The sequence below is a fragment of the Chenopodium quinoa genome, unplaced genomic scaffold (assembly GCF_001683475.1).
Source record: "Chenopodium quinoa cultivar QQ74 unplaced genomic scaffold, ASM168347v1, whole genome shotgun sequence".
Lineage (NCBI taxonomy): Eukaryota > Viridiplantae > Streptophyta > Magnoliopsida > Caryophyllales > Amaranthaceae > Chenopodium > Chenopodium quinoa.
In genome coordinates this window covers 8,313,287-8,337,781 of record NW_018743920.1, presented here as the reverse complement: position 1 = coordinate 8,337,781, position 24,495 = coordinate 8,313,287, and the positions used below count along the sequence as shown (strand labels likewise).

Sequence of the window (24,495 nt, the reverse complement as noted above, 5' to 3'; positions counted from 1 at the left end):
TTATGCAAACAAAATGGAATCTCTAAAAAATCGGACGGTCGAAGAAACCGGCAGCCTTCAAAAAGCTTTATACGGTCGTATAACCATTGACTCGTGGCGACCCTCCCTAGATGTTTTTTTTTTTTTTTTAAATGATTTCCTTTTTTTTGACAAGAATAAAAAATAATTTCCAGTAGTATCTTGTTTACTTTATTGCTGATTGTCAATATTTTTATACCGCCCTAACGTTAGTTTTGCACAAACTCAACTATTCTAAGCAACGAGCAAGACTTGTCCTGTTCTTTAGAGCTGTTTTGCTAAAATTTAATCTGTCGAGCCTTATTTTGCTAACTTAATCTGTCGAGCCGAGTTTTGCTTTGCTGACTCAACATGCTCTGCTGATATCTGCTCTATCCATAAGTTCAAAAAAGTAGGGTCTATTCTTAGTATAAAATCATAGATGAGTAATTAGTATATAATCATATGATTAGATGATGATAGAATATTTTATTATAACCATTATCTGATAAGATTTTTTATTTTTTTAAAAAAGTACTTAACAATATTTAAATTATTGGTATTGTAAGAGTAGTACTCAATATCTATTGTTATATTTATAGTGTCGTGAAACGGATTGAAACACTACACTACTCCGAGGTATTTTATAATACTCGTAACATTTGATATTATAATATGGCTTATATAAGAAAAATTGTTTAATCGACTATTAATTTAAATTTATTTCATTATCCAATAAATAAAAAGTCATTCTTATTCTCAACAGGTTCATTACTACTCCCTCCGTCCCATAATATAATTCTTGTTTGTGTTATTTCACGATATATAAGAAATAGAAAAAGAAAGTAGATGATGTACATTAATAAAAGTGAAAAGTACAATTATAGACAAAAGTTAGAGAGAAAAAGTAAAAAAAAGTACAAGACATGTGTAAAATTCAAGGGTGATGTAAGAAATACAATGAATAAAGTTAAAAAAGTGAGGGTATAATGATCTTTATATATCATACAAAAATAGAAATAATAACATTTTGATTCTCTAAAATAGAAAAACAGAAAATATATTATGAAACAGAGAATATATACATTTACTTGCCTTGCTGACATTAACAGATATCGTAAGCTGTCAATGACTACACTTCACCTCCTTGTTGAGTTTTGAGACTGTTGACACTAGAAATCGAACACATTGCCTACTTTGAAATTCAAGGCACACTAGACATTTCCATCCTAAGTTCCTAACAAAACCACAAACTCATTTCAATACTCCACGTTGGCAAATGTTAATCATACATATTAAAATTGCATCTTATTGATGAGCATTTCGGATGTTAGATAACTAATTAATATAATTTAAAATATTATTAATTTGGGAATATAATGCATGTTAAAATTACGTTTTGCCTGGTGTAATTAATTTTTATTTTACCTTAATATTTTCACTTTTAGTTCTCTTATCCTATTGTTTCGGGGTGCTTGTGAGCTTTTTGCCATTAAAATTTACTTCTACTTGTATACTCCTTCCATTTCACAATTCCTTTCCATATTCCCCCTTCAGCTATACTAATAAAAAGTAGTTTTACTCGTATTATTACATCTCAACTTGATTCATAATTTAGATACTCTATTGATATTTCTAAATACGTGAAATTACAATAAGTGAGAAGAACTTCAGAAAACGAGTAGGTGAGCCGAGTACAAAACGAACCCAAAAAATCAAAAAAGCGATAATGATGATCCTAGTTTGAAAGGTATAGCAACAAGTACAAGAAAAAAAACGGGGTGGGGGTTGAAAGGGGGGCCAACCCGCCATTTATTAGCCTTTGCTCCTCTGTTTCCTTCCTTCTCAATCTCTCTTCTCTCTTTCTCTCTCTAACTCACACACTTTCTCTCTCTTCTCAAATACAAAGTACTCGTAATACTACTACGAAAAACTTCACTAATTCTAAACACACTCTTTACAATTCTATTCTCTATTATCTTCAGTCAAAGAGGTGAGTTGCTCACCACTGATCTTTGCTTCCCCTTTTTTTTGCTTTCCTCTTTTTATGATGTTTCTTTCATGATAAAGTTATTATGTTGGAAAGTCCTCAAATTATGAGCTTTTTACAGTATTTATAATTTCCATTGATCCAGGTTGCAGGTTCTGTTCTCTGGGTTTCAAAGATCCTGCTTTTTTTCTTCAAAGTTGAGTTCTTTTTCCTCAAAACAAGTGATTTGAGTGAATTAATTACTGGGTTTTGATGGGTATTTGTCTTAGTGCTCGAATCAAGGCTGAAAGCCCTTCTCACACAGGTCCATTTCTCACTCCATTTTTTTTTTTGGGAATTTTGGAATTTTCTAAATTTGTTAATTACACCATTAAAAATTGAGTTAATTTCTTGGTTTAAAGTGTGTTTTTGGGTGTACCCTTTGTTTCTTTGCTAAATGTTGGGTGCTATAATTATCGACGCTTTTTTTCCTTTGTTTGGTGTGTCGAATTATCCTTTTCCCACTTGATAAAGCTTACATTTTTAGGTGAATTTCGTTAGGCGAAAAGTTTCTGAAATTTTGCTCAATAATTTAAATATGTACTTTATGGAAAATATCTTCTAGATTAAGTGTATTAGCATAGAATCAAAATCCACCCAAATCTGTATGATCACATAAAATTTTTGACAATAAAAAATAAAACTGAAAAATTTGAACTTTTTTGACAAGATGAAAATTTTGAACTTGTATCACTAGAAAATGCTTATTATTATTGGCCAAAATTGGATTAATGTAAAACTTTGTGTAATTAGCTGATTTGGGATTTTGATTCGTTAGGGATAAACTCGAAATATGTTAGCTCGGATGTAAGTAAGGTCTCATCAGCACCTTTGACACCAAGGAGTGAGGGTGAAATTTTGCAATCCTCTAATTTAAAAAGTTTCAGCTTCTCTGAGCTTAAAGCGGCTACCAGGAACTTCAGGCCTGATAGTGTGCTCGGTGAAGGCGGTTTCGGGTCCGTTTTCAAGGGTTGGATTGATGAAAACTCGTATGCCGCCACCAAGCCTGGTACCGGCATGGTTATTGCTGTGAAGCGGCTTAATCAAGAGAGCTTCCAAGGTCATAGGGAATGGCTGGTGAGTTTCATTACATCTCTTAGTTAGCTACAAGTTTATGGCTATTTTTTCATTGTCTAGTTGTCAATTGATGCTAAATTGTTAGATGATTAGGCATTACAAATCTAGTTGTCAATTGATGCTAAATTGTTAGATGATTAGGCATTACAAATTTACAATAATCACGGTACTATTCATTAATGATACTTGGGAATAGGAGTGATCGTTCAAGTATTGATCGCCTTGGAAACAACATTGTTCTTATTGGCTTAATTTGTTAGGATTATGAACGATGTTATAGTACTATCTACTAGATTATGTAATTTTAGAGATGTAGTGATATTGAAATTTTGAAATGTGTTGTGTTATTGATGGCTTCTCCGATTCTGGTTTTGTTAGGCGGAGGTGAACTACCTCGGGCAGCTCTATCATCCTAATCTTGTGAAATTGATAGGATATTGTGTGGAAGATGAACATCGCCTTCTAGTGTATGAGTTCATGCCTAGGGGAAGCTTGGAGAACCATCTGTTTAGAAGTATGCTTCCCATTTTGTGTTAAGATTAACTCAAGTAATGCAAAAGTATTAACCTTTTGACATCATTTTGATCGGTTTAATGACTTGATTGTAGGAGGTTCGTACTTTCAGCCTCTTTCTTGGAACCTTCGCATGAAAGTTGCTCTTGGAGCTGCAAAGGGGCTAGCCTTTCTTCACAGCGCTGAAACAAAAGTTATATACCGTGATTTTAAGACCTCTAATGTCCTACTGGACTCGGTGAGTGACTGTCAAGAATAAACTTCACTTATACTTCTAATCACTTCATTTTATTACTTCATTAGATGCTTCTTCAACATTCTGTTTAACATTTGAAATTTAGGAAGTGATTATGATATACAATTCACTACTGATTACAGAACTACACTGCAAAACTTTCGGATTTTGGGTTGGCCAAGGATGGGCCAACAGGTGATAAAAGTCATGTATCAACTCGCGTAATGGGCACCTACGGATATGCAGCACCAGAGTATCTAGCCACAGGTATTTTAGATGCACATGCCCCGGTGCTCGTTTCTTTTTGCGTTTCTTCTTGTTTCTTTCCACAGTTAGATGCCAGATTCTTTTCCTTGGAAGTATTAATGTCCACTATGAAAATACAACTATGTCCTATTTGGACAAATGGCATTCTTGAATAACTCTTAACTTTGGATCTTGCTCACCCCTACTTTGTTGTACACTAATATTTTTGTCATTCTAGTTCATCGCAGAATAAAAATGTCGTATTTGGACAAACGGTTGTCTTGAATAGCTAGCTTCTTGGCCACCTTGAATCTTAGATTGCTGCTTTGTTATGTATTTTATTCATTATCTTTAGTTTATTGCTGGATCATTGCAATTTTTTTAATAGTTGCCTCAACTTGTTGCAATGTCTATCCTTACCATTTGGCTCTCCTCACATGCAATTTGTTTGATGTGGTGGAGGCGAGAGTTTACCCCATACATAGGGCATCCAACCCCATGCTCTGAATCCCGTTACAATATAGTGAAAAAGTACACTTTGTTTCCTTAATCTAGTATTTAAAGTCCGTCGTTTTCTAAGCTCCACTTTCCTATTTTGTAGGTCACTTGACCGCCAAGAGCGATGTTTATAGCTTTGGAGTTGTACTCCTCGAGATGCTATCAGGCCGAAGGGCAATGGACAAAAACCGGCCATCAGGAGAGCACAATTTGGTCGAGTGGGCCCGTCCTTACCTTACAAACAAGAGGAAAATATTTCGCATCTTAGATAATCGTCTAGAGGGTCAGTATAGGTTGGATGCCGCTTTCAGAGTATCCAGCCTTGCATTCCGATGCCTATCAACTGAGCCCAAGTTCAGGCCTTTGATGAATGAGATAGTGAAAGAATTAGACCAGCTTCAAGATCCCTCCAAGGAAGCTCGTAGCAGTTCTAGCACCGGAGGCCGGGCTAGGAGACGAAGCTCACAAGAAAGTAGCACAAAGAGATCAATATCTGCCGTGTCATATCCTAGACCTTAGAACACCTCGTTCTATGCCTTAGTATTTTGCAGCTAAGATGACAAATTCCCTGAATATTTTGCCCAAATTTAGGGGAATTGTGTTCTCATGTAGTATTGGTCAGTTGAGATCCAAAGTTACCCTATAGTATATTTTTGGTTGTGAATGTACAGCTCTTGTTTCAACTAATGTAATTCCGCAGGATATTTTGATGTCAAAAAGTGACTCTTCAAGTATAAAATTAAGTTGCTATCTCCTAGATATACCCGATGCTTATGTAATGAGATGAATGTATTGTTCGTTTACCTTCTCTAATTCTAAAGTATACGTTCGTGCATTAAAAGAAAACGGAGGGAGTTGTAGATAAATAGTATTGACAAAATAAAGAAATTTCTTTCTAATATTATGTTGAAAAAGAGAAAAGCATGATTTGAAAAGTGAAGTATTTCCAAGTCCACACGTGAAGTGAAAACATTGTAACCTTTTTGTCGGGTTTTAATATTCACCTAGACACTAGACACAGTACAGTATCTTTCTCATACACATCTAAAAAGCTGTTTTTGGATTTTGTTTGGGTAAAAAAGAAAAATGAGCAAACAGTACATCCTTTCTCTTTCAAATCTTCTCTAGTTCGTTCTTGAAAGACCTAAAGTCTGGACCTACTGTCTATTGATCGATAGAGGCAGCGCATGCACATCCTATCCATCTATGCATTTCTGTTTTTGACAAAAGCTAAGAATTGGTGCAATTGCCTACCAATTACCATCACATGTGTATATTAAGACATGAATACGAGTACTCCAAGGGATTATAGAATACCATACCATACCATACCATACCATACCATACCATATCAATACGGATTTATGTAATGGACCGAATTTTCATGTGACTCGAGATGACACTAACAAAAATTAGGGTGACTAAGATCGTTAATGACAATAGACTACTCCGTAGCTATATCCTATACATCAAACGTTTCAGTGTAATCGAACAAAGGCTACAACATAAATATAGGTCTAGAACTCTATCATAAATCGAAAATATAGTGGACTTGATGTGAACCATGAATGGTAAGTGGACCATGAAGACAACCCATATCGCGTATGGCGTCAAGCAGATATAAAAGATTCACTCATTTCATGATTTGACCAGAAAACCCATATGCATAGCTTGGGCCTTTGGCTCAGTTTTTGCCTTTTCTGTAAACTTTATTTAAGAAGTAAAATTATGGATTGTTCAAGCTTTAGAGCTTGAACAATTCATAATTGTACATGGTACAACGTACAATTGTACAAATGTATGATGCTATTGAGGCAATATTTTTTTTTTTTGGAACTTGAATTTTACTTATTTCAATGCAATTCGCTTTTGATCACCCAAGATCCTCATAAATTGATTACATTTTCCTTTTCTTCCTCTTTGTTTAACTAGATTAAGTATTCCTAAGTTCTAATGTTCCATACGATACCTTTTAGTATACTATACAACGTTCTATATTAGGGTACCTTTTAATCAATTTGAGAGTATATACTGTAATTTTACCATGTAGTACCCAATATCTTTAACATGGGGATGAAAAAAAGGTAAATATCTAAGTTGATCCATATCATAGAAACCCCAAGGGCCAAGGCCCTTTGACTAGCTCCATTACAGATTTATGCAGAATCATCACAAAACAAACTGACCAGAAGGCCCAGGCCCAGGCCCATGCATGCCCCTTTATTTATATCCAACTCTCCCATAAAAAATTAATGAAACTTTTGCTGTGAAAACAAACGACATTACACTTAAAACCAAATGGAGGGAAAAACATCACAAGTACAGTCCCTTGTTTTACCGCACCTGGCCTTAGAATTACACATCCAACTGCAGTATTCACGCAGAAAAAAGAGACCAAATAACATCTTACTCGTCAACTAAAATGCAAAGCAAGCCTCAACGTCGAAGCTTTCCTTGGCACCGAGTTACACCTAATATCTACATATACAATTACCCTCACTTTCCCATCTAGGCAGTCAAGGAAGGAGGATTTTGGAACAAATTAAGTAAATCATAAAAACAAAATTTGCATCTAGCCTATTAAAGAAAAAAATTTCAATACACTTTTTAACATCAGGTAGCACCCAAAACTCGAAAAGGGCGACTTTTCCTCTTCTTCAAGGGTGATTTCATATCACAAAGTTTTGACTAAACCAGGAGTCCAATTTTTCCAATCTAGTTTCCCAATAGATTTGTTCTTCAAATTGACCTTTTCTTTTATTTCCCGCACCTTTCTCAGGTAATTTTTCCCTGGTTTGGTGGGCTCAGTATCCCCATCCTGTTCTTCACTTTCATCTTCAGCTACTTCGACAGGCTTGGACTCAGTTTCTTCCTCTGAAGATGCCTCATCCATGATACTACCTAGTACCTCTACAACTTCGCTCATTTTGGGGCGGGATTTGGGTTGCTTAGCAAGACACTTGTTTGCTAATGATGCTAATCTTTGAGCTGATTTTTTGCAGTATTGCCCATCCAGCCGTGAATCAACAATCAAGTGGAACTTCTTTGAATCTGATATAAAGGGTCTAACCCACTCCAAGAGCTTCTGCTCTCCCCGTGGAAGGTTTTTCTCAACTGCTCGTCTTCCTGTTATGAGCTCATACAGAACCACACCAAAACTCCATACATCACTCTTGATTGTTAATTTTCCAGTAAGGACATACTCAGGTGCTGCATAACCCACTGTTCCTACAACCTACACAGTTGATTGTGTTAGAAGGCTTAACAGTTGAAACATCCTAATCCCAAGAAATTGAAGTTAGGTAACTCAAGCTCCATAACTTAGGTATCTGAGCTGGATGGTTTACAATGATTAATTCCAGTATCCAGGTCATCAAAATCATTACTACGTAAACTACTAGCAAACACCCCTTATAGTAAGACATTTCAGAAATAACACATATAGGTTTCCAACCATACAACTACTAGAGAGAGGTAGATGACTATGTTGACAGTTTAAGCTCTTCTATTCAAATATCTGAGTCTGAAAATCAACAGATTAATAAAAATAGGCTCAGTCACTTAGAGAACGAGACTAGGAAAAGGATTCAACGATATGCTCCACTGTTCCAGAATCTCAATTTCATTAACAATATGTAATAAGCCCTTGAAAAATGACATATTTCAAAAAATAACCAACTGAAGGCTTCCAAATAATGTAATATGAAGATGTTGCATTGGCGATGCCTTGAGCAAATTAGCATTTATATTTGACCAAGCATTAAAATATAACATCTTAGCTAACATCCAGTAATACAATACTTGTCAAATTATGTAGGCCCCAGAGCATAGGCTTACAAGATTAGTTAATGGACTTACCGCAGTTGAAATATGACTATATCCCTCTGCCGGCCCCAGCCTAGCAAGTCCAAAATCTGAGAGTTTGGCATTAAAGTCTTCATCCAATAAAACATTTGATGTTTTAAAATCTCGAAATATTAGCTGCATGAAGCCGATTACCAAACATAATCAACATCAGATTCTTTATGAATGATTGTGAAGAACGTGAAGGCATATATTAATTTTTTAAGAAAATGAAGCTGCAAAGTACCAACCATGTCATACTCACCACCAAACATGAAGATTTAAAATATTCCATCAGTCACCATTGGTAACTTGGGTGAACAACTTTCTCAAACCAATGATAGCAATATCTGTGACTGTAAAGAATTTTCCATATAATAACCCATCTAGTCAAGTAGATCTAAGATTTCTAGAATGGGAACAAAAAAGATAAATGCGACAATTAAGAACATATGCACTTCCACCACATCATTTTTTTCTATTAAATGTTTTAATCTTGGCATAATTTGGGGGGTAAGGCCTCACCCCGACTCCCTGCACGGCTGCACCAGCTAGATCTCTTAATGTGCCACAACTCTGGTTAGCCCATGTACCATATCGTATCATCAACAACTGATTCTAGCTTTAACTTCTCTTTCCCCACAATGGTCAAACACTTCAGACAATAAACAGTTGAAATCTCTCACATGTTCTTAAAGATCAAAACATGGTATGGTAAAGAACATAAAATTTAAAGGCAAATTCAGTTAGTTATGAGCGTTTCTTGCAGAGAATGGAGCATCTGCCCATCTAATTGATACAGGTCAGCAACATCTTTGTCAAGCACATGGAAACGGAATAGCTAGAGAAGTATTCTAAACAATCTAAACAACTTAGTCAAGGAAATTGAACTTTTAAAAGTCAACCAACTCAACCATATTAAACTCAATTAGCATAAATCTGCAGGCAGCATCTAAACAAGAGCAGAGAGGAGAGCCTGCCTTTTGTCTATTACAGACATTACAGTTAATAATCGTGTGAGATTTATCAGCCATCACTGACAGCCAAAAAGCATTAAGCAATTAAACCATCAAGATGCTGGACTCTATTAAGATATTCCAATGATAAAAACAAAATTCATGAAAAGGGTATAAAACTAAGATTTGGTACCTGAAAATCCATTTCCTCATGCAAATACGCCAATCCACGAGCTGCATCCTGCGCAATTTTCAGTCTCGTCATCCATGGCAAGGGTGATGGCACCCGACCCAACAGATGATCCTCCAGGCTTTTGTTCTTCATGAGTTCATACACCAAAAGCCTTTGCATTCCCCTTTCATCATCTTCGGCACAATATCCAACTAATTTGACAAGATTCGGGTGCTTAATTACGCCTAACCAATTCACTTCATTGATCCACTCTTTATGCCCCTGCTAACTAGAATGGTAAATCAAAGCAACCCCATAAAAGGCACACCATGTTAGACATCACATACATCAATACACTTTACACATAAAAATGACTCAAATCTCAAGTCACAAGGAAAATTAATCGCAAATAAACACTGAAAATTGAAATTTGAACCCAACATTCAGCTACTCCTCCAACACACAATTATTCTGTATGAAAGATACAAATTTTGGTGGAACAAGTTATTTCATCACAAATTAACCGGTCAATAATCCACCTAGAACAATACCCAAATAAACAAAAAAAAAAAACTAAAAAAAACTAATGAACAAGTCCAAGTCCCAAATTCGTACATTTCCTCTTGGGCTTCCAACTGAGCCAACATCTCCATTTTCTTCTCCCTAGACAAACACAATACCTTTATTCCCACTCCTAACCCCCATAAAATTAAATTAATCAAATGATTTATCTTCTTGTTGAGTGTATTCTAAGTTAAGACATAGAATAATAGCAATAATGATGTTCCCAAATAAACATAATCACTCAAAATTTACACATTCACCATTTTCTCAATTGAAAATATAAAACATACTCCGTATACAAAAAAACGCTACAAGTATACTCCGTAACATTAATTACACCAACGGACACGTGATTGTATGAATTCAAAAATCAACACCAACGCATATTTTTGCAATTAAACTTTCCAAAACTCTAAATAACACATTTACTGCATAAATTAACAATGCATTTCAAAATAAATTGAAATTAATAAATCAAAATAAGAAAGGAGATGAGATAACATGCCTGGGAACCATAACGATTAAGCTGCTTAACAGCAACATCAATCTTGCAATTCACAGAATCATCAAACTCAAAATCATCGCAATCAAAAGCCCTAACATTATCAACAACACCTTTATAAACACACCCAAATCCTCCTTCACCAATCAACAATCCTCGACTAAACCCACGAGTCGCCGATTTCAACTCAGCAAAAGTAAACGCTTTCAGATCGTTACAAACTCGGCGATTCTGAGCCAAGAGAGAGAAAAATCCAGCTGACTCGCCGGAAAACTCCGAGTCTCCGGCGAACTCCGACCGCCGTACTTCGGTGGTACTTGAACTAGTAGTACTACTAGCTATACTCAAAGAACGAGCCCATGAAACTCTCGCTCTTACTGATGAAACGACGTCGTCTTCTCCTTCTTCGGATCTTCTTTCACCATTTGTAAAATGGAAGCACTTCATTATTATTAAAGTTTTAATCTTTATTAATTTATTTGATGAATTTTGTTGAGCTGAAAAATGAAAAAATGGGGAAGAAGAAGAAAAAGAGGAGAGAGAAAAAGGAAGAGAGAGGGTGGTTGAAGAGTGGAGGTGAGGGGATCAACTAACATTGGATGTTTTAATGCAGAGATTAATAAAATAGTGATTCATAATTAATTGGAATAATAATTATAATTAACAAACCTTAATAATTAAGGAAATATGAGTAGTGTATTAATAATGTCAGATGATTTTTAGTTTAAAAGAATATAATGCGGAATTTGAGTAAAAAAAAGATGGGTTTTTTTATTTTTTGAAAAAAAAAAGAAGGAATTGAAAAGATCACGAGGGTGCAGAGAGAAAGAGGAGAGGAGGAGGATGAAGGAGAGAAGTAGGCAAACAATGTCAGATGTTACCGAACGGATCCTTGTGGTAGGACCTATCTATGTGGCCCGGCAGTTATATTGGGTTTTGGGTATATTCTCCATTTTCTTTTCGAACTACTTTCTCCGTTTCTTTTTGTTTGTCCTGTGTAATTCATATGCAGTACTTTGAATGATTCTTTAAAGATTGTCGAATCGTATTTCATCTCTTATACTAGTAGAATACTTCATTAATAACATTTCTCTAATCTCTATTGTTTATCTCAGTAATATACACTGAGAAACTGTCATTCAATTGCATAATTTTGGTTTTAATCTTAATAAAAAGTACAATTTGGCCATATGAGGCAAACGAAGAGAGATAAAAGGGAGTGTTTTTAAAAAAAACATATATGTAATCATATTGAAATTTTCTACTTTGATGTCTTTAGGCATGACAATTTGGCAAAATGATGTAGTACTTTGGAGACTCGGCCATAAAAACTTAAAAAAAATTACAAAGTACTTTGGTGACTAGTGTTTATCATACATTAATACTAGTATTACTTATTTGAGATTGCAACTATTAAATGCAATGTTACTGTAGTGTTGCTTACACATATGTTATTTTTTTTTTTTTTTTTTTTTTTTTTTGTTATTAGTTGATGATGATGTAACATGTCTTAAAATCAAAATAAACCTTTATACAAATTTATTATCTGTGTCACAACTTAATATTGATTTGTGACACTTGAGAAACAATATCCATACAATTGTTCATCTACAAGTACATCCTATATTTAAGTTACTCTACAATTATCCTACTAGCCTTCAAATTGATATGCCATATGCTCCAATGACGAACAATTATCCTATTAGCCTTCACATTGATATGTCATATGCTCCAATGACAAAATGGATATTCGCAATAAAGGGTTTAACTTTTAACTTTGTTAGATTATCAGTATCACCACAATAAACCATTAAAGTTGCGCATTACCAAACATACACGGTGAAGATGAAATCCATGACACGAACATAATAAGTTGGCAATCTTGGCATGTCAAATTGAGAGAAGTTGAGCCATTCAAATTGGGCTCCCCTTCAATTTAAAAGAGTGCCAACATTGGTTTTGGACTGAGTATCATCAACACCAACTTCTATATCTAGCCCAAAATGACTTGACCATTTTACAATTTAAAGACTTCTTTGATTAGACTCCAATAACACGTGTCAAATGAACATTTGTCCAAAAACTTTCCATTTTCTGCAACAAAACACTCACACCTCCCGCTCAAAAAAACAGCCTCTGTTCCGTTTCCACTTCTGATCACACACCCCGCCTCGTCACCACCTTCCTCACACTCTCTGTACGATATTCCTCCATTTTCTCTCTCCTCTCTTTACAAAAAACACTACTCATTTTTTCTTTTCTCTATCATACAAAAAATCTGGGTTATTTTTATACCAAAGTTCGTAAATTTATCTACCTTTCTTCTAAACATTTTAGGGTTTTTCTCCGCTCTCCATTTCTCGTCAAATCACAGTGGTAAGTTTCAAAAAATCTGAACTTTTGCTCATTTTATTACATGGGTGTTGTTGGGGTTTTTGGTTTTCCTATAATTTCACAATTTTTTCTCTATTTAATCGCTTTTTATTTTTATTTTTAAATTTTTTGCTTAGTTTTCCGGTTTGAAGGCCGAAGCTCCGCCGCCGGAATCGTCGCCGCTACCAGAAGCCGTCCAAAGCACTGCAACCACAGTCAACAGAGGTAACACTCGAACCCCTCTTATCACTATCTCTCCTCCCTCACATTTTATTTAATAACTCTGCCAAATAAGGAAATTTTCTTTGTATTTTTGGTTATATTACATTTCATTGCTAGAAGTTTGTGGGTTTATGCAATATAAACTAAGTTAGTAGTATGTGTTTCTTGTAATTTGATTAATTATTTCACATTATGTATGGATTTTGTTTATAATCTTTAAAATAAGATAAAAAGATGCATATTGGGCGCAGATTATTTTATGTTCCGCAGAAATGTGTGTGCGCTGAAATAAGTAAAAAGTATTAAAAAAAAAAAAAAAAAGTAAATTTTTATGTTTAATGAACTTCAAATTCTTATATCACTGGTTGTGTGTTGTTTTTGTGCTTCCAGTACAAGCATTTACTGCGGATAGAACATCATTTGAATGCGAAAATGTCACGAAAGGTATCTTCTGTCTTACTATTCTGCAATTATCATGCATTTTAATAAGTAAGTTATAAGTTAGACATTATATCCTTGTGGTTTTTATATATGATGTTTAATGGTTTTTGTTCAAGTCCCTGAGTTGTATGATTACTGCATGATTAAAACTGATACTTGTAGTCGTGATTGTTTAGTACTCCTAGTTGGTACTACATGTCAATATACTACTTGTGTTGGAGTAGGTTTAACTTGTGAGGGTGTAATTATGGTGTTTGTGTGTTATAGTTGCTGGGAACTCAAGTGAACTTTTCTTTTAATGAAAAATTATTGTTTAGTTTACGGGGTTTTCACTTCTTGTTCTACCTGCATTTGGATATCAATGCTTTACTCTGTAACAGTTGTAGCATGTATGTGCTGCATATTAGGCTGAATTTGTTGTTTTGCTCTACTGCTGTCATTACTCATAACTTATAGTCTGTAGAATACTTGTGAACATTTGAAATATTGGTACTTGGAAAGTTCTTAACCTTGATTGCTTCATCAGCAGCTCCTAATACTATTTCTTCTTACCTAGAGTAAGGAGTAGTTTTTGTGGTTCTATGGAGCTAACTTAATGTTTTATTTTGTTTCTCTTGGTTTTTGGTATTGTGATCGATCTGATGGCTTTTTCATCAGAAGATGAAGCACTCAAATTCTGATATAAGTGAATCAGAACTAGATGATTATATAGATGATGTCTACTATCGATTGAAGAAAGATAGGTATGAAGTTAAGTTATCAAAGAATACATTCAGGTGTCCTTTTTGTGATGAAAAGGAGAAAAAGGACTATTATTTTTATGATCTTCTGGATCATGCTAGAGCTTTAGGTAAAGGCCCTAGTAGGGATGGTGTTAAGCTTAAGGGAAAGCATAAAGCCCTTGGTTACTACCTGGATAAGTATCATCGTCCTAGAGTACCATCTTCTGGTAAAGGCATTTCACAGGTGAAGCATGATGACAGGGACTGTCCAAGAGTATCATCAATGTCTTCTGGAAAAGGCACTTCATTGGTGAAGCATGATGACAAGTACAGTCCTAGAGTATCATCAATGTCTTCTGGAAAAGGCACTTCACTGGTGAAGCATGATGACAAGTACAATCCTAGAGTATCATCAAGCCCCTCTGAAAGAAGCACTTCGCGGCTCAATGATCACAATGACACTGAAAAATATGTCTGGCCATGGAAAGGCATTGTGGCTAATCTCCCTGTTGAACTCAAAAATGGAAGGTATGTTGGGGATAGTGGAAGCAAGTTACGAGATGAACTTGCCAAAAAAGGTTTTAACCCGTTGAAGGTGATACCTTTGTGGAGTGTTCAAGGCCATTCTGGATTTGCCATTGTAAATTTCAGCAAGGATTATCAGGGATTTGAAAATGCTTTATTTTTTGACAAGGACTTTGAGGTAAATCACCAAGGCAGGCGAGAATGGTACTCAACAAAGGCTGATGCTCGTGGTGACAAACTCTATGGATGGATAGCGAAGGAGAAAGACTATATCTTGAATGATCTGGTTGGGAAGCATCTGCGTGACAATGGAGATCTCAAGACTTTGGCTGACCTTGTTGCCGAAGAACAAAGGAAGGGAAACTGCCTAGTTTCAAACCTGAGTCAGACCAAGGAAGTGAAGGATAAGCAGGAAAAAGAAATAAAGAAAAAGCTCAATGAGACATGTGCTGCTTTAGAAAAGGTAATTGAGGAAACAGATAAAATGACCCACGCTTACAATGAAGGTATGTATATGAACATCTATGCATAATCTGTTTCAATTGTAATTCTGATTTCTGTTCTTTTAGTTTTGCAAATGCAGGGTAATGTATTCTTTTCCATGTTTTTTGTGTTGGAAGTTTAAAAGCAATCTCATGTTTCTTTCTTTTCTTGGGCAGAGATGGAGAGGATGAGAAACCGGACAGTTAAGGATAAGGAGAAGATACTGCATGACCATGGGAACTTTAAGCGCAACCTAAAATTTCAGAAGGATAAGCTGGAGAAACATGAAATATTGTTGGAGAAACGTGAAACTGATTATGACAACAAAATAATCAAGCTTCGACACCAGAGGAAAATGGTACTGTCTACTCTTTTGAGCTTTAAGCTGGTTATTACATCAGAATTAGTTATAGCAATTGAATTCTGAACCTGTTTACTGACCACTGAGCTCTAATATATAATTATTGAATATTTAAATGTGGTTTCTTCCTGAATTACTACCTTTGAAGCATGTTTTTGGCTTTCTGTTGCTATAAGAGATTAGTTTTCCTTGGTTTCAGAATGAGTTAGCAACACAGGAACAACATCGGTCAGAACAGAAAGTACTAAAGCTTGTTGAGGAGCATGAGGTAAAGTCAGAATAAATACATCAATCTTGTGATGAATACATACTGTGCTGATCTGCCTTATACACATACACTGATTTCCAGAGGGAAAAGGAGGCGCTCCACAAGAAAATCATTGATCTGGAAAAACAGACTGATCAGAGGCAAGCATTAGAGTTGGAGATAGAACAATTGAAAGGAGCTGCTCAAGTTATGGAACATATGGGAAGGGATTCTGAAACCAAGAAAAAAATGGAAGAAATCAATGAAGACCTGAAAGACAAGGAAGAAGAACTGGAGTGTTTAGACGCTCTACATCAGACCCTGATAGTTAAGGAGAGGAACTGCAATGATGAGTTGCAGGATGCACGCAAGGAATTGATAACTGTAAGTGTATAATTCTTTTGACTATCATATAGTGAGTCTGTGCTTGTGTTAGTGCTTAAAGCTTGAAATTCTATATTTATTGTAGGGGTTGAAGGAGAGGAAAGCTGTCCGTGCTAACATTGGTGTAAAAGCAATGGGTTGTCTTGATAAAAAAGTTTTTGAAAGTGTTGCCAAAGAGAAGTACTCCAAAGAAGAAGCACCAGCCAAAGCCAACGAACTCTATGATTTGTGCATAGAGTATATTGGAGATCATGACTGGCATCCTTTCAAATTTATTACTGAGTGTGGAAAACCCAAGGTATTTGTTGTATACTTTTGTCTAATATTTTTATTTTTGGTCTTGTTGCATAGTCTATGGATTATTTTTTAAGATTGGGGTGGAATTTTCACATGTTTCAATTGTTGGGTTTTTGCTTACTGGTATAATATGTTGTGGTTGGAAGTAACTTAGAACCATGAAGAACACATTATTGGGGTCGGAAGTGCAGTCTTATGTCTACATCCTTTTTTATGTGTCCTTAAAGAAACAGAAAGGGCTATGGAAGATTGAGATTGATTTCAGGTACTGGAGTAACTGTCCTAAGCATTATAGAACATAGATTACATTAGTTGATAAGTTAGTATCAGCAAATCTATTAGTTCCTTGAAAAACTAGTAGCTCTCAATTTAGCAAGATTCAAGTTGTATGACTATATATTCACCAAAACAAAAGGTTGTATGACATATACTTGGTGCTGACTGAAGCCCCCTAATGGTAGTCATAACATATCAAAATGATAGTAATAATGGCTATTTGTATAATAATACAACGGTTTATTCAAGGTTAATTACATGCTTTTCCATTTTTAATGCTGCCATGTTATTACCTTTTACTAAGTACATGTCCATTGTCTGCCTACTTAGGAAGTAATAAACGAAGAAGATGAGAGATTAATTATGTTGAGGAATGAACACGGAGAGAAGGTTTGGCAGGCTGTTACCACTGCAATGAGCGAGCTTAATGAATACAATCCTAGTGGTCGATATCAAGTACCCGAGCTTTGGAACATGAAGGATGACAGAAAGGCAACATTGGGAGAAGTTACAGAGTACGTGGTGAACCTTTGGAGATCACACAAGAAGAAAAAATAGCTGAATTTCTGTATGTCAACTTGTCAAGGATAACTTTTTTTGAGCTAACTTAACAACATTACCAAAGCAGTACATAAACTAAAACACATAATATCTCATCTAAGGTGGTATTAACTGGTTTAGTAAGATACACTTGACTCTGAAAATCTGAAGTTGACATTATTGTGAAAAGGCGTTATGCTTATGTAATTAAGCCTTTACTCCTCTGTTTTGCAAATTCTAAATTTCTAATTAGCATTACAGATTTTGAGTTGTGATCTCTGGCAAGGGGGCAATTTGCCTTGAGCCCAACCGGCCCATGGTATTAGGCCCAATATCATCTTAACTCAGGAACTTCAGTTCCTTCCCTGCAGCCCAGACTAGCTTATCTGGGCCGGAAGGACAAGCCTTGGTCTCCTCGTCTAGAACGGCCCATTGGGCCCAATCTTATTAATTGGACATGCTAGACAAAGACTAGTAGAGGTTTTGACATTAATTTATTCTTTAATTAAACTTTGGTGGTGAAATTATCAGCAAAAGAAGGTGAATTTTTTTGGTAAGATAGAGGTAGAAGATTGTTGAGGGCATCCAATGTGTTGATACCTTTTTCTCTTCTTCTTTTTTTTTTTTTTTTTTTTTTTTTTTTTTTTTTTTTGTCAATTTTATTGGTTTGTGGAATCCAAAGAATTGAAGCTACCAAAAGAGTGTGGAAAACAGCTTCTCATAACCAAACACCATGGTTACAAAATTATTGCTTTGAACCCCACCTCCCATGTGCTTGTTTTGGGTAATAGAAATTTCTCCAATTCAATTTTCCTTTGGACTTGACATTGCTTACCAAGTCATCATAAAAAAATTTCAAACCTGGTCCAGTAATTCTTCATTACTCTTTCCATTCCTTAATAGAGTTTTTCTTAATTGATTTGTATATTCTTGATCGTTTACTATAATAAGGCCTGTACAAAGTCGTGTACGTGGTCTGAAAAAATCGTGAATACGGGTGGAGAGAAAAATAGAAAGCACTTAGGTACTGATCAATCTATATGAGGCAGAGGGACTAACTTTTTTCACTAATGAGATCGACTTTTTTGTTGCTTACAATTCAAACAAGCTACTCCTATAATCCTATATTATATAAACTCCTTTTCCTGGCTTGCAAATGCATCAATTGCCATTTTTGTTGAAGGAGAAAAATATTGTCTAACTACCATGTTGAGGAACGAGTCTTGTGCTATATACTTACTATTTCTAAAAAGGTTAGATTGGAATATCCTTATAACTGTTCAATCTTCCTTTGCAAATTGATGATAAGTTTCCCATTTTCTGAACAAAAGAAAGTGTAAGTGATTGAGCTTTCTCCGTCGGCCAAATTAGTGCTGCCTATCTATACTTTTTGCAATTTGGAAATTTCATAACCGACTCTTCACTATTTAGGAAATGTATGCACTTTCTTCATGTCAAATTAATGATCAATCAGAAAATGTCTAAAAAGGTTGTTATGATTTCTTTTATAAATACAAAGTAGTTGTTTAAAATATTTTTTTCTGATGTAAAATAAGTTTACACAAAAGTGGTCTTATAATATGTCCATCTCACTAATAAAAGTTCACATATTTAACATTATTTGTAAAATTAGTTAACACGACATGATAAATGATCTTTATAAATAAGTTTACACAAAAGTGGTATTACATTGTTGATAAAAAATGACTGATAGATTATAAAACATATTTTTGAGCCTCAACTATGAGCTTAAACTTTTGTTTGAAATGGTCCTTCAAGGATATTCACCAAATTTTCGCTTATCTAAACTTATTAAAACTTATTTTAGTTGTAATTTGAAATTAGGTAACCCTTATTAGAACTTATGTTTCTTGAAGTGAACTTATTTTTCCTGATCTGAACTTAGCTGAACTTATTAAACCTAAAATAAGTGAAAATAAGGTGAATCGAACAAACCCTAACAATGACCTTTTGTTCTTAGGAAAAATTTTAAATGTCTCGTACACTGCCTTTATAAATGAGTATACACAAAAGTAAGATGAAGTATGTAATGTGTAACTCAAGCTCATATTATATTCCTACACCCAAATTATATTCCAATCTTATGTAACAAACATGAAGATTGTCCATTCAGTATGATTCCATTCACAACCCATATTCCCACGAATCTAACCTAAATGACTAACATTCACGAAATTAACTATCGATACCAATTCGACAAAGTTTCTCAAAATTAATGCGTCTTGTCAAATTATAATACCAAGTAGAGCCAAAATATGCTCTTGGCCTTTCATCAACATAAACAAAAAACTAGTACTGTACGAAGAAATGAAAGAACAAATAAAGAGCAACAATATAAAGGCAAACAAAGTTCATTCCATTGAACCAAAAGCCCAAGAGTTACAATAACATAAGGTTTAAAAACCATATTACACTCCACTAAAACTATATATTATCATAAGTAATATTCATATACCATTTTCCTTCCATCTTAATAATATAATTAGAACATCATTAGGCTGCGGGCTACACCTTTCTGCAGTCGCTTCAGCCTTTTTTCTTTCACCTTTCCCTCTATACCCTCTTCCCTTTTTCAAAATTACACTTTCCCACGCTTTCCATTTCCCTTCAAACCCAAAACTTTAAACCCCAAAATTAAAACCAAAAAAAAAAAAAAAAAAAAAAAAAAGCTTCAAATTGACAAATTCACCCCCCTCCCTCCGAAACCTACATTGAGAAAAGTCTTTTTAAAAACCCAAATTTTCTCATTCTTCTCTTTTTATCCCCACTTACCTCAATTTCGAGGTCGGGATTAAAAAAAAGAAAAAAACCATTAAAATAAGGTTTTCTTAAACGATAAGATAAAACAAAATAAAAACTAAACTAAGCCGGAAAATTCGAAACTTTCTTCTTTTGTTGTTAAAGGGGTAAAATTATTTTAAACCCTGAAATTTTTGCCGGTAAAAGTTTGCCCAAATTGCCAATGAGCGGGAGCAATGTTCCAAGAAGTGGAAGATCTCCTGTCACTGGCTACAACCCTAAAGGAGAGTGACTGTCCAACCAAAACCGAGTTCGATTGCCAGTTTTGACCCCAGTTACGGCTCATTGGCATCCAGTTAGTCCTTGATCCTTTAACATAAGTCCTCACAATATCCCCTGCACCAGCAACATTGGTGATCAAAACCAAGTTGAAGTAACGGAACCCGTTAATAGTGAACCTGATTCCTCCACGCTTACGGCATGGTACCCTGCATTAAAATAAAAATGACACCGGTCATTACAAGGGCATTTTAGATATTTTAGGTACGAAAAACGGTGTGTGAATGTAATGAAATCAGGTCCGTTAAATTGGTGGGAGTATTGAAGACTGTGCATGGGAACATGCGAGTGGAAGACCGCACCCTAATAAATCTCTCCTGAAATTGTGGAAAATGGTGTGGGTAATTGGGTTTTGTTTCACATTGGATCCGGATTTTAATCCGGTTAAAGTTTTGGCCCATTAGTCTGGAGTTTGGGTACAGTAGTACTACTTTAATATGACTTTTTAGTCTTCTAGGAAATCATAAAGCTGCTAAATTTTCACATGCTTTTGACATACTTATTCAACAATTCTAGCTCAGCAATTTGACACTAGTGAATTTCATCGAGATTCCACTCATGCATTGTTTGAATGATAGAAGAATACTCAGTATTAGTTAATCGTTAACATTTCCAAGAACAAAATAATGCCAAATTATTGATCTATACACTTGAACACATACAACAATCAAATCTTTTCGGGGAGAAGTAGTGATTGCACAAAGAGATTATAATGAAAAATGCAAAAAAGACCAACGTTGCATATAATATACGGTACAGTAGTATACTCTGCTTCTAAAATTAAAAAATGTTCCTATCAAGATATTTTTAAGGCACAAAACCTAACACTTTTAAGTATTACCTACAGTACAAATAACGACACATTTTTAGTCCCACCTTTTTTTTTTACTTTCTTTAAGCACTCTACTGAAGTCTAAGCCAATTAACACTTGTTACAAACCATACTAGTCACTACCCACTATACTCACCTTTATACACTCTCTGTCAACCTTTTTAAAAATTATCATATCTTCCTAAATCCTAATTACTTAATTAATTTTTAATCGAAATAATTAGGACTAAAAGAACTACGTTCCAAACCAAAAAGTCACAATTCCGTACTCCGTTGTTTACTTGACAACACAAGATAAAACTAACACTCCACGAAGGTTAGACGTAGACCATTACTAGAATTAATTACGAAAATGACCCGTAACCGTCTTAGAGCATCCACAATGGTAATTTATCCTCGCATTTATTCTCATTCCTTTTAAAAACTCTCAACTCAACCGTCAATTTGTTCCATAATTTCTAAATTAACAACAAATTGTCATTCAATTTTTTCAGCCTAACCAAAAAAAAAAAAAAAGTAAAATACCCCTTCCAAGGAATAAAAATACCAAGCATTAAATACATTTTCTAAAATGGAACAAGTTTAGAAATGCACAACGAAATCACGCGTCAATAAGTAACATCAAGGGCTACATTTATCATTCTCCACACAAAAAAACAAGAGAAGAGAGAGAAAAGGAAGGCAAACCTGCGGTAAGAGACAGGAACAATGCCGGCGCGGTATTGAGCCAGCTTAAGGAACATGGGCATAGCGAGGTCAAAGTGAGGGCGAGGAGGGTTACACCAGCCACCGTTGTCGCTAGCTTGGGCGAAGTTAGGCGGGCAGAAATTAGTAGCAGTGACGAGGATAGATGGGCTTCCGGGGTGGCACCAGCTAGGGTCATCGGCGCACTTGATTTCAAAGCAGGCTCCGCAACTGAGACCGTTGTTGAACAACGCTGTGCTTAGTGCTGCTGTGTTCACACCGTAACCTTGGCTATACAAGTTCCCATAACCACATGCTCCCCCTATTAAACATCAACAAAATTTATTACAAAAGGGTATTTTTGGTATTTTTAAAAATGACTAAAATGCCCTTGAGGGCACCCACATTTTGGATTAGAAAAAGTGGGTAACTATTTTAAAAAGTTAAGCATGTTTAAGGAGGTACATTATGGTTAAGTTTGTTACTAATCACATTGTTAAGGTATAGTTAGAAAATGGGGGGAGGAAAAGACGAACATACCCATGGTGCCAGAAGCATCAGCACCACCATAGAAAGTAGCATGAGCAGTTTGCCAAGAGCCACCTTGGTAATTTCCAGGAATTCTAGCATCAACCAACGTTAATGAAACCCATAATGCAATTACTGAAATTATGTTAATAATGTTACTAAACATTGCCATTTTTCTTTCTTTCTCCCACTCGTTTTGTTTTTGTTTTTTTAGAGAGAGAAAATTTGAGAGAGGAGAGAGAAAGAGGTGTTGTGTTGTTAGTGGGGAGTGACTGAGTTGTAGAATGGAAAGAAGGCAGGAAGGTTCAGGTACTTATGGAGGGAAGGGGTTCAGGGTATTAGGGGTATTTTCGACTTTTCAGGTGTATTAAAAAAAAAGGAGAAAATGGAGGTGAAATGAGTATAATGTGGAAGGGAGGTAGGGATTGTGTGCACTCGCATTGAATGCGCGTTAAAAAGAGTCTCTAATTAGGACAGATTGAAATTAATTACCCAATCTTGGTGGGGTTGTATTGTTTGATACTTCTCTCTCTTACTCTCTTTTATTTTTTCATACGACATATTTCATGTTCTATCTTACTTCCATTGCGGTCCCATGTGATCGTATTATGTCATTTATTCACCACATAATTTGGGAAATAGGTTTTCCTTAATTTACTGTACAAATCATCAAATGTATATTTGGATAATTGGATATTGTAGTATTAACTAGTAACCAAGCTATATTTAGAATGTATTATAAGCTGTAAAGATGGCATTGGATTAGGTCGATCGAATTGAAGATTTTTATACATTTTACATTATGTCTGTGCTTTAGCCACCTTATTTAAATAAAACACAAGTTACACAACATAACAACATTGGCAGATAAAGAATGGAATGCAAAATGAACGGAAAATGGGACACGATGTACAACATGGGCCCACGCGTGGGTTAGGAGCATGCATGTGTGGGTTACTTGTTTGAAAATGTGACACAACACATGTATCTAGTGAGTTTTTGATCAATTCCAAGAAACACGACACAACTCATAACCATATTGTAAATTAAACCCAATATACTCGAAAACAATCGAAAAATATATTTAGGAAATGATTTTAGGGGATATAACTTAATATGAGGGGATATAACTTAATATGAAAAATTCATCATTAGGTTAAGTTTTGTTACTATTTGCGTGGACAATTACCTTGGAAAATCATATTTTTAGTTAGGAAGACAAATTGGTTGCTTTGGAACAAGGCATTATACATGTGGTGAGGTGGGGGATCCATGAGTATGAGTAGGGAGCACCAAAAAATAATCACTTGCACTCTTTGATGCATGCTACTTTTTGTCTTATGTTATGAACCTAAACTTTTTTCATACGTATTCAATCCCTAAATATTTCATAGTCCATTTGTTCAGAAAAAAAAATTCATAGTCCAAATATTTAAAAAAAAGAAGAAAAGAAAAGAAAAGGTGGAAATTTCGTACAAAAAGGGTAACAATATATTTTCGTAGGGTAGTTGGACATAAATGCCCTTAGAAGGTCCTCGAACTAGGACAGAAAAGGAGGGGTATTTACGCACAAAAAGATAAAAAGGAGAGTTAAATATAGCGTGAATCTGAAGTAGAGACGGAATCAACGGCTGAGATTGAAGGAGGTGGTTGCGGGCCAATTGTAGTGGGCTGAAGTTTGGGCTTAAAGCGGCAACGAAGTGAAGTAGGTCTGTTTGATGAGCAAGAGAATCCAACAACAAAGTAACACAAGGTGTAAAAGGGACCCGTTAATCTCCGCAATTATCGGTTGAATAATCTGCGACGAGACCATGCAAAAAGAAAACTACTATTGGCTCATTTTTTGTTT

General features: G+C 35.2%; 4 protein-coding genes across 5 annotated transcripts; 2 read left to right on the top strand and 2 right to left on the bottom strand.

Moving 5' to 3' along the window:
- The first annotated feature begins 1,757 nt into the window (after positions 1 to 1,757).
- LOC110688414 (probable serine/threonine-protein kinase PBL10) lies at positions 1,758 to 5,398 on the top strand. Its single transcript, XM_021865154.1, has 7 exons — positions 1,758 to 1,990; positions 2,133 to 2,291; positions 2,805 to 3,103; positions 3,482 to 3,617; positions 3,712 to 3,854; positions 3,995 to 4,118; positions 4,699 to 5,398. Exons 2-7 carry the CDS (start codon positions 2,240 to 2,242, stop codon positions 5,112 to 5,114), a joined length of 1,170 nt encoding a protein of 389 aa, XP_021720846.1. The 5' UTR covers positions 1,758 to 1,990; positions 2,133 to 2,239; the 3' UTR covers positions 5,115 to 5,398.
- Positions 5,399 to 6,837: 1,439 nt separating this feature from the next.
- On the bottom strand, positions 6,838 to 11,727 carry LOC110688413 (probable serine/threonine-protein kinase PBL19). Its single transcript, XM_021865153.1, has 4 exons — positions 10,636 to 11,727; positions 9,588 to 9,848; positions 8,454 to 8,576; positions 6,838 to 7,830 (listed from the first exon to the last, which is right to left on the bottom strand). Exons 1-4 carry the CDS (start codon positions 11,077 to 11,079, stop codon positions 7,270 to 7,272), a joined length of 1,389 nt encoding a protein of 462 aa, XP_021720845.1. The 5' UTR covers positions 11,080 to 11,727; the 3' UTR covers positions 6,838 to 7,269.
- Positions 11,728 to 12,664: 937 nt separating this feature from the next.
- On the top strand, positions 12,665 to 17,692 carry LOC110688412 (factor of DNA methylation 4-like). Of its 2 annotated transcripts, none has more exons than XM_021865152.1 (9): positions 12,665 to 13,008; positions 13,143 to 13,230; positions 13,618 to 13,671; positions 14,329 to 15,421; positions 15,575 to 15,756; positions 15,959 to 16,027; positions 16,109 to 16,390; positions 16,476 to 16,688; positions 17,294 to 17,692. In XM_021865152.1, exons 3-9 carry the CDS (start codon positions 13,660 to 13,662, stop codon positions 17,519 to 17,521), a joined length of 2,079 nt encoding a protein of 692 aa, XP_021720844.1. In that variant the 5' UTR covers positions 12,665 to 13,008; positions 13,143 to 13,230; positions 13,618 to 13,659; the 3' UTR covers positions 17,522 to 17,692. The 2 variants fall into 2 exon arrangements, with proteins under 2 accessions (XP_021720844.1, XP_021720843.1); XM_021865151.1 differs by having other exon boundaries at positions 14,326 to 15,421.
- A 2,167-nt stretch (positions 17,693 to 19,859) lies between these two features.
- Positions 19,860 to 23,049, bottom strand: LOC110688411 (expansin-A6-like). The gene is made up of 3 exons (XM_021865150.1): positions 22,659 to 23,049; positions 22,122 to 22,440; positions 19,860 to 20,751 (listed from the first exon to the last, which is right to left on the bottom strand). Exons 1-3 carry the CDS (start codon positions 22,816 to 22,818, stop codon positions 20,442 to 20,444), a joined length of 789 nt encoding a protein of 262 aa, XP_021720842.1. The 5' UTR covers positions 22,819 to 23,049; the 3' UTR covers positions 19,860 to 20,441.
- Between the last annotated feature and the right edge of the window lie 1,446 nt (positions 23,050 to 24,495).

Coding starts and splice junctions, on each gene's coding strand:
- LOC110688413 (XM_021865153.1), bottom strand. CDS start 11,079: ATGAAGTGCTTCCATTTTACAAATGGTGAAAGAAGATCCGAAGAAGGA. Junction 9,849..10,635: donor TTAATCGTTATGGTTCCCAG/GCATGTTATCTC, acceptor TCTAGTTAGCAG/GGGCATAAAGAGTGGATCAA. Junction 7,831..8,453: donor ATAGTCATATTTCAACTGCG/GTAAGTCCATTA, acceptor TCAACTGTGTAG/GTTGTAGGAACAGTGGGTTA.
- LOC110688411 (XM_021865150.1), bottom strand. CDS start 22,818: ATGGCAATGTTTAGTAACATTATTAACATAATTTCAGTAATTGCATTA. Junction 22,441..22,658: donor TGATGCTTCTGGCACCATGG/GTATGTTCGTCT, acceptor GATGTTTAATAG/GGGGAGCATGTGGTTATGGG. Junction 20,752..22,121: donor GTTCCTGTCTCTTACCGCAG/GTTTGCCTTCCT, acceptor ATTTTAATGCAG/GGTACCATGCCGTAAGCGTG.
- LOC110688412 (XM_021865151.1), top strand. Junction 15,757..15,958: donor TTCGACACCAGAGGAAAATG/GTACTGTCTACT, acceptor CCTTGGTTTCAG/AATGAGTTAGCAACACAGGA. Junction 16,689..17,293: donor CTGAGTGTGGAAAACCCAAG/GTATTTGTTGTA, acceptor CTGCCTACTTAG/GAAGTAATAAACGAAGAAGA.
- LOC110688414 (XM_021865154.1), top strand. CDS start 2,240: ATGGGTATTTGTCTTAGTGCTCGAATCAAGGCTGAAAGCCCTTCTCAC. Junction 2,292..2,804: donor TGAAAGCCCTTCTCACACAG/GTCCATTTCTCA, acceptor TTGATTCGTTAG/GGATAAACTCGAAATATGTT. Junction 3,618..3,711: donor GGAGAACCATCTGTTTAGAA/GTATGCTTCCCA, acceptor ACTTGATTGTAG/GAGGTTCGTACTTTCAGCCT.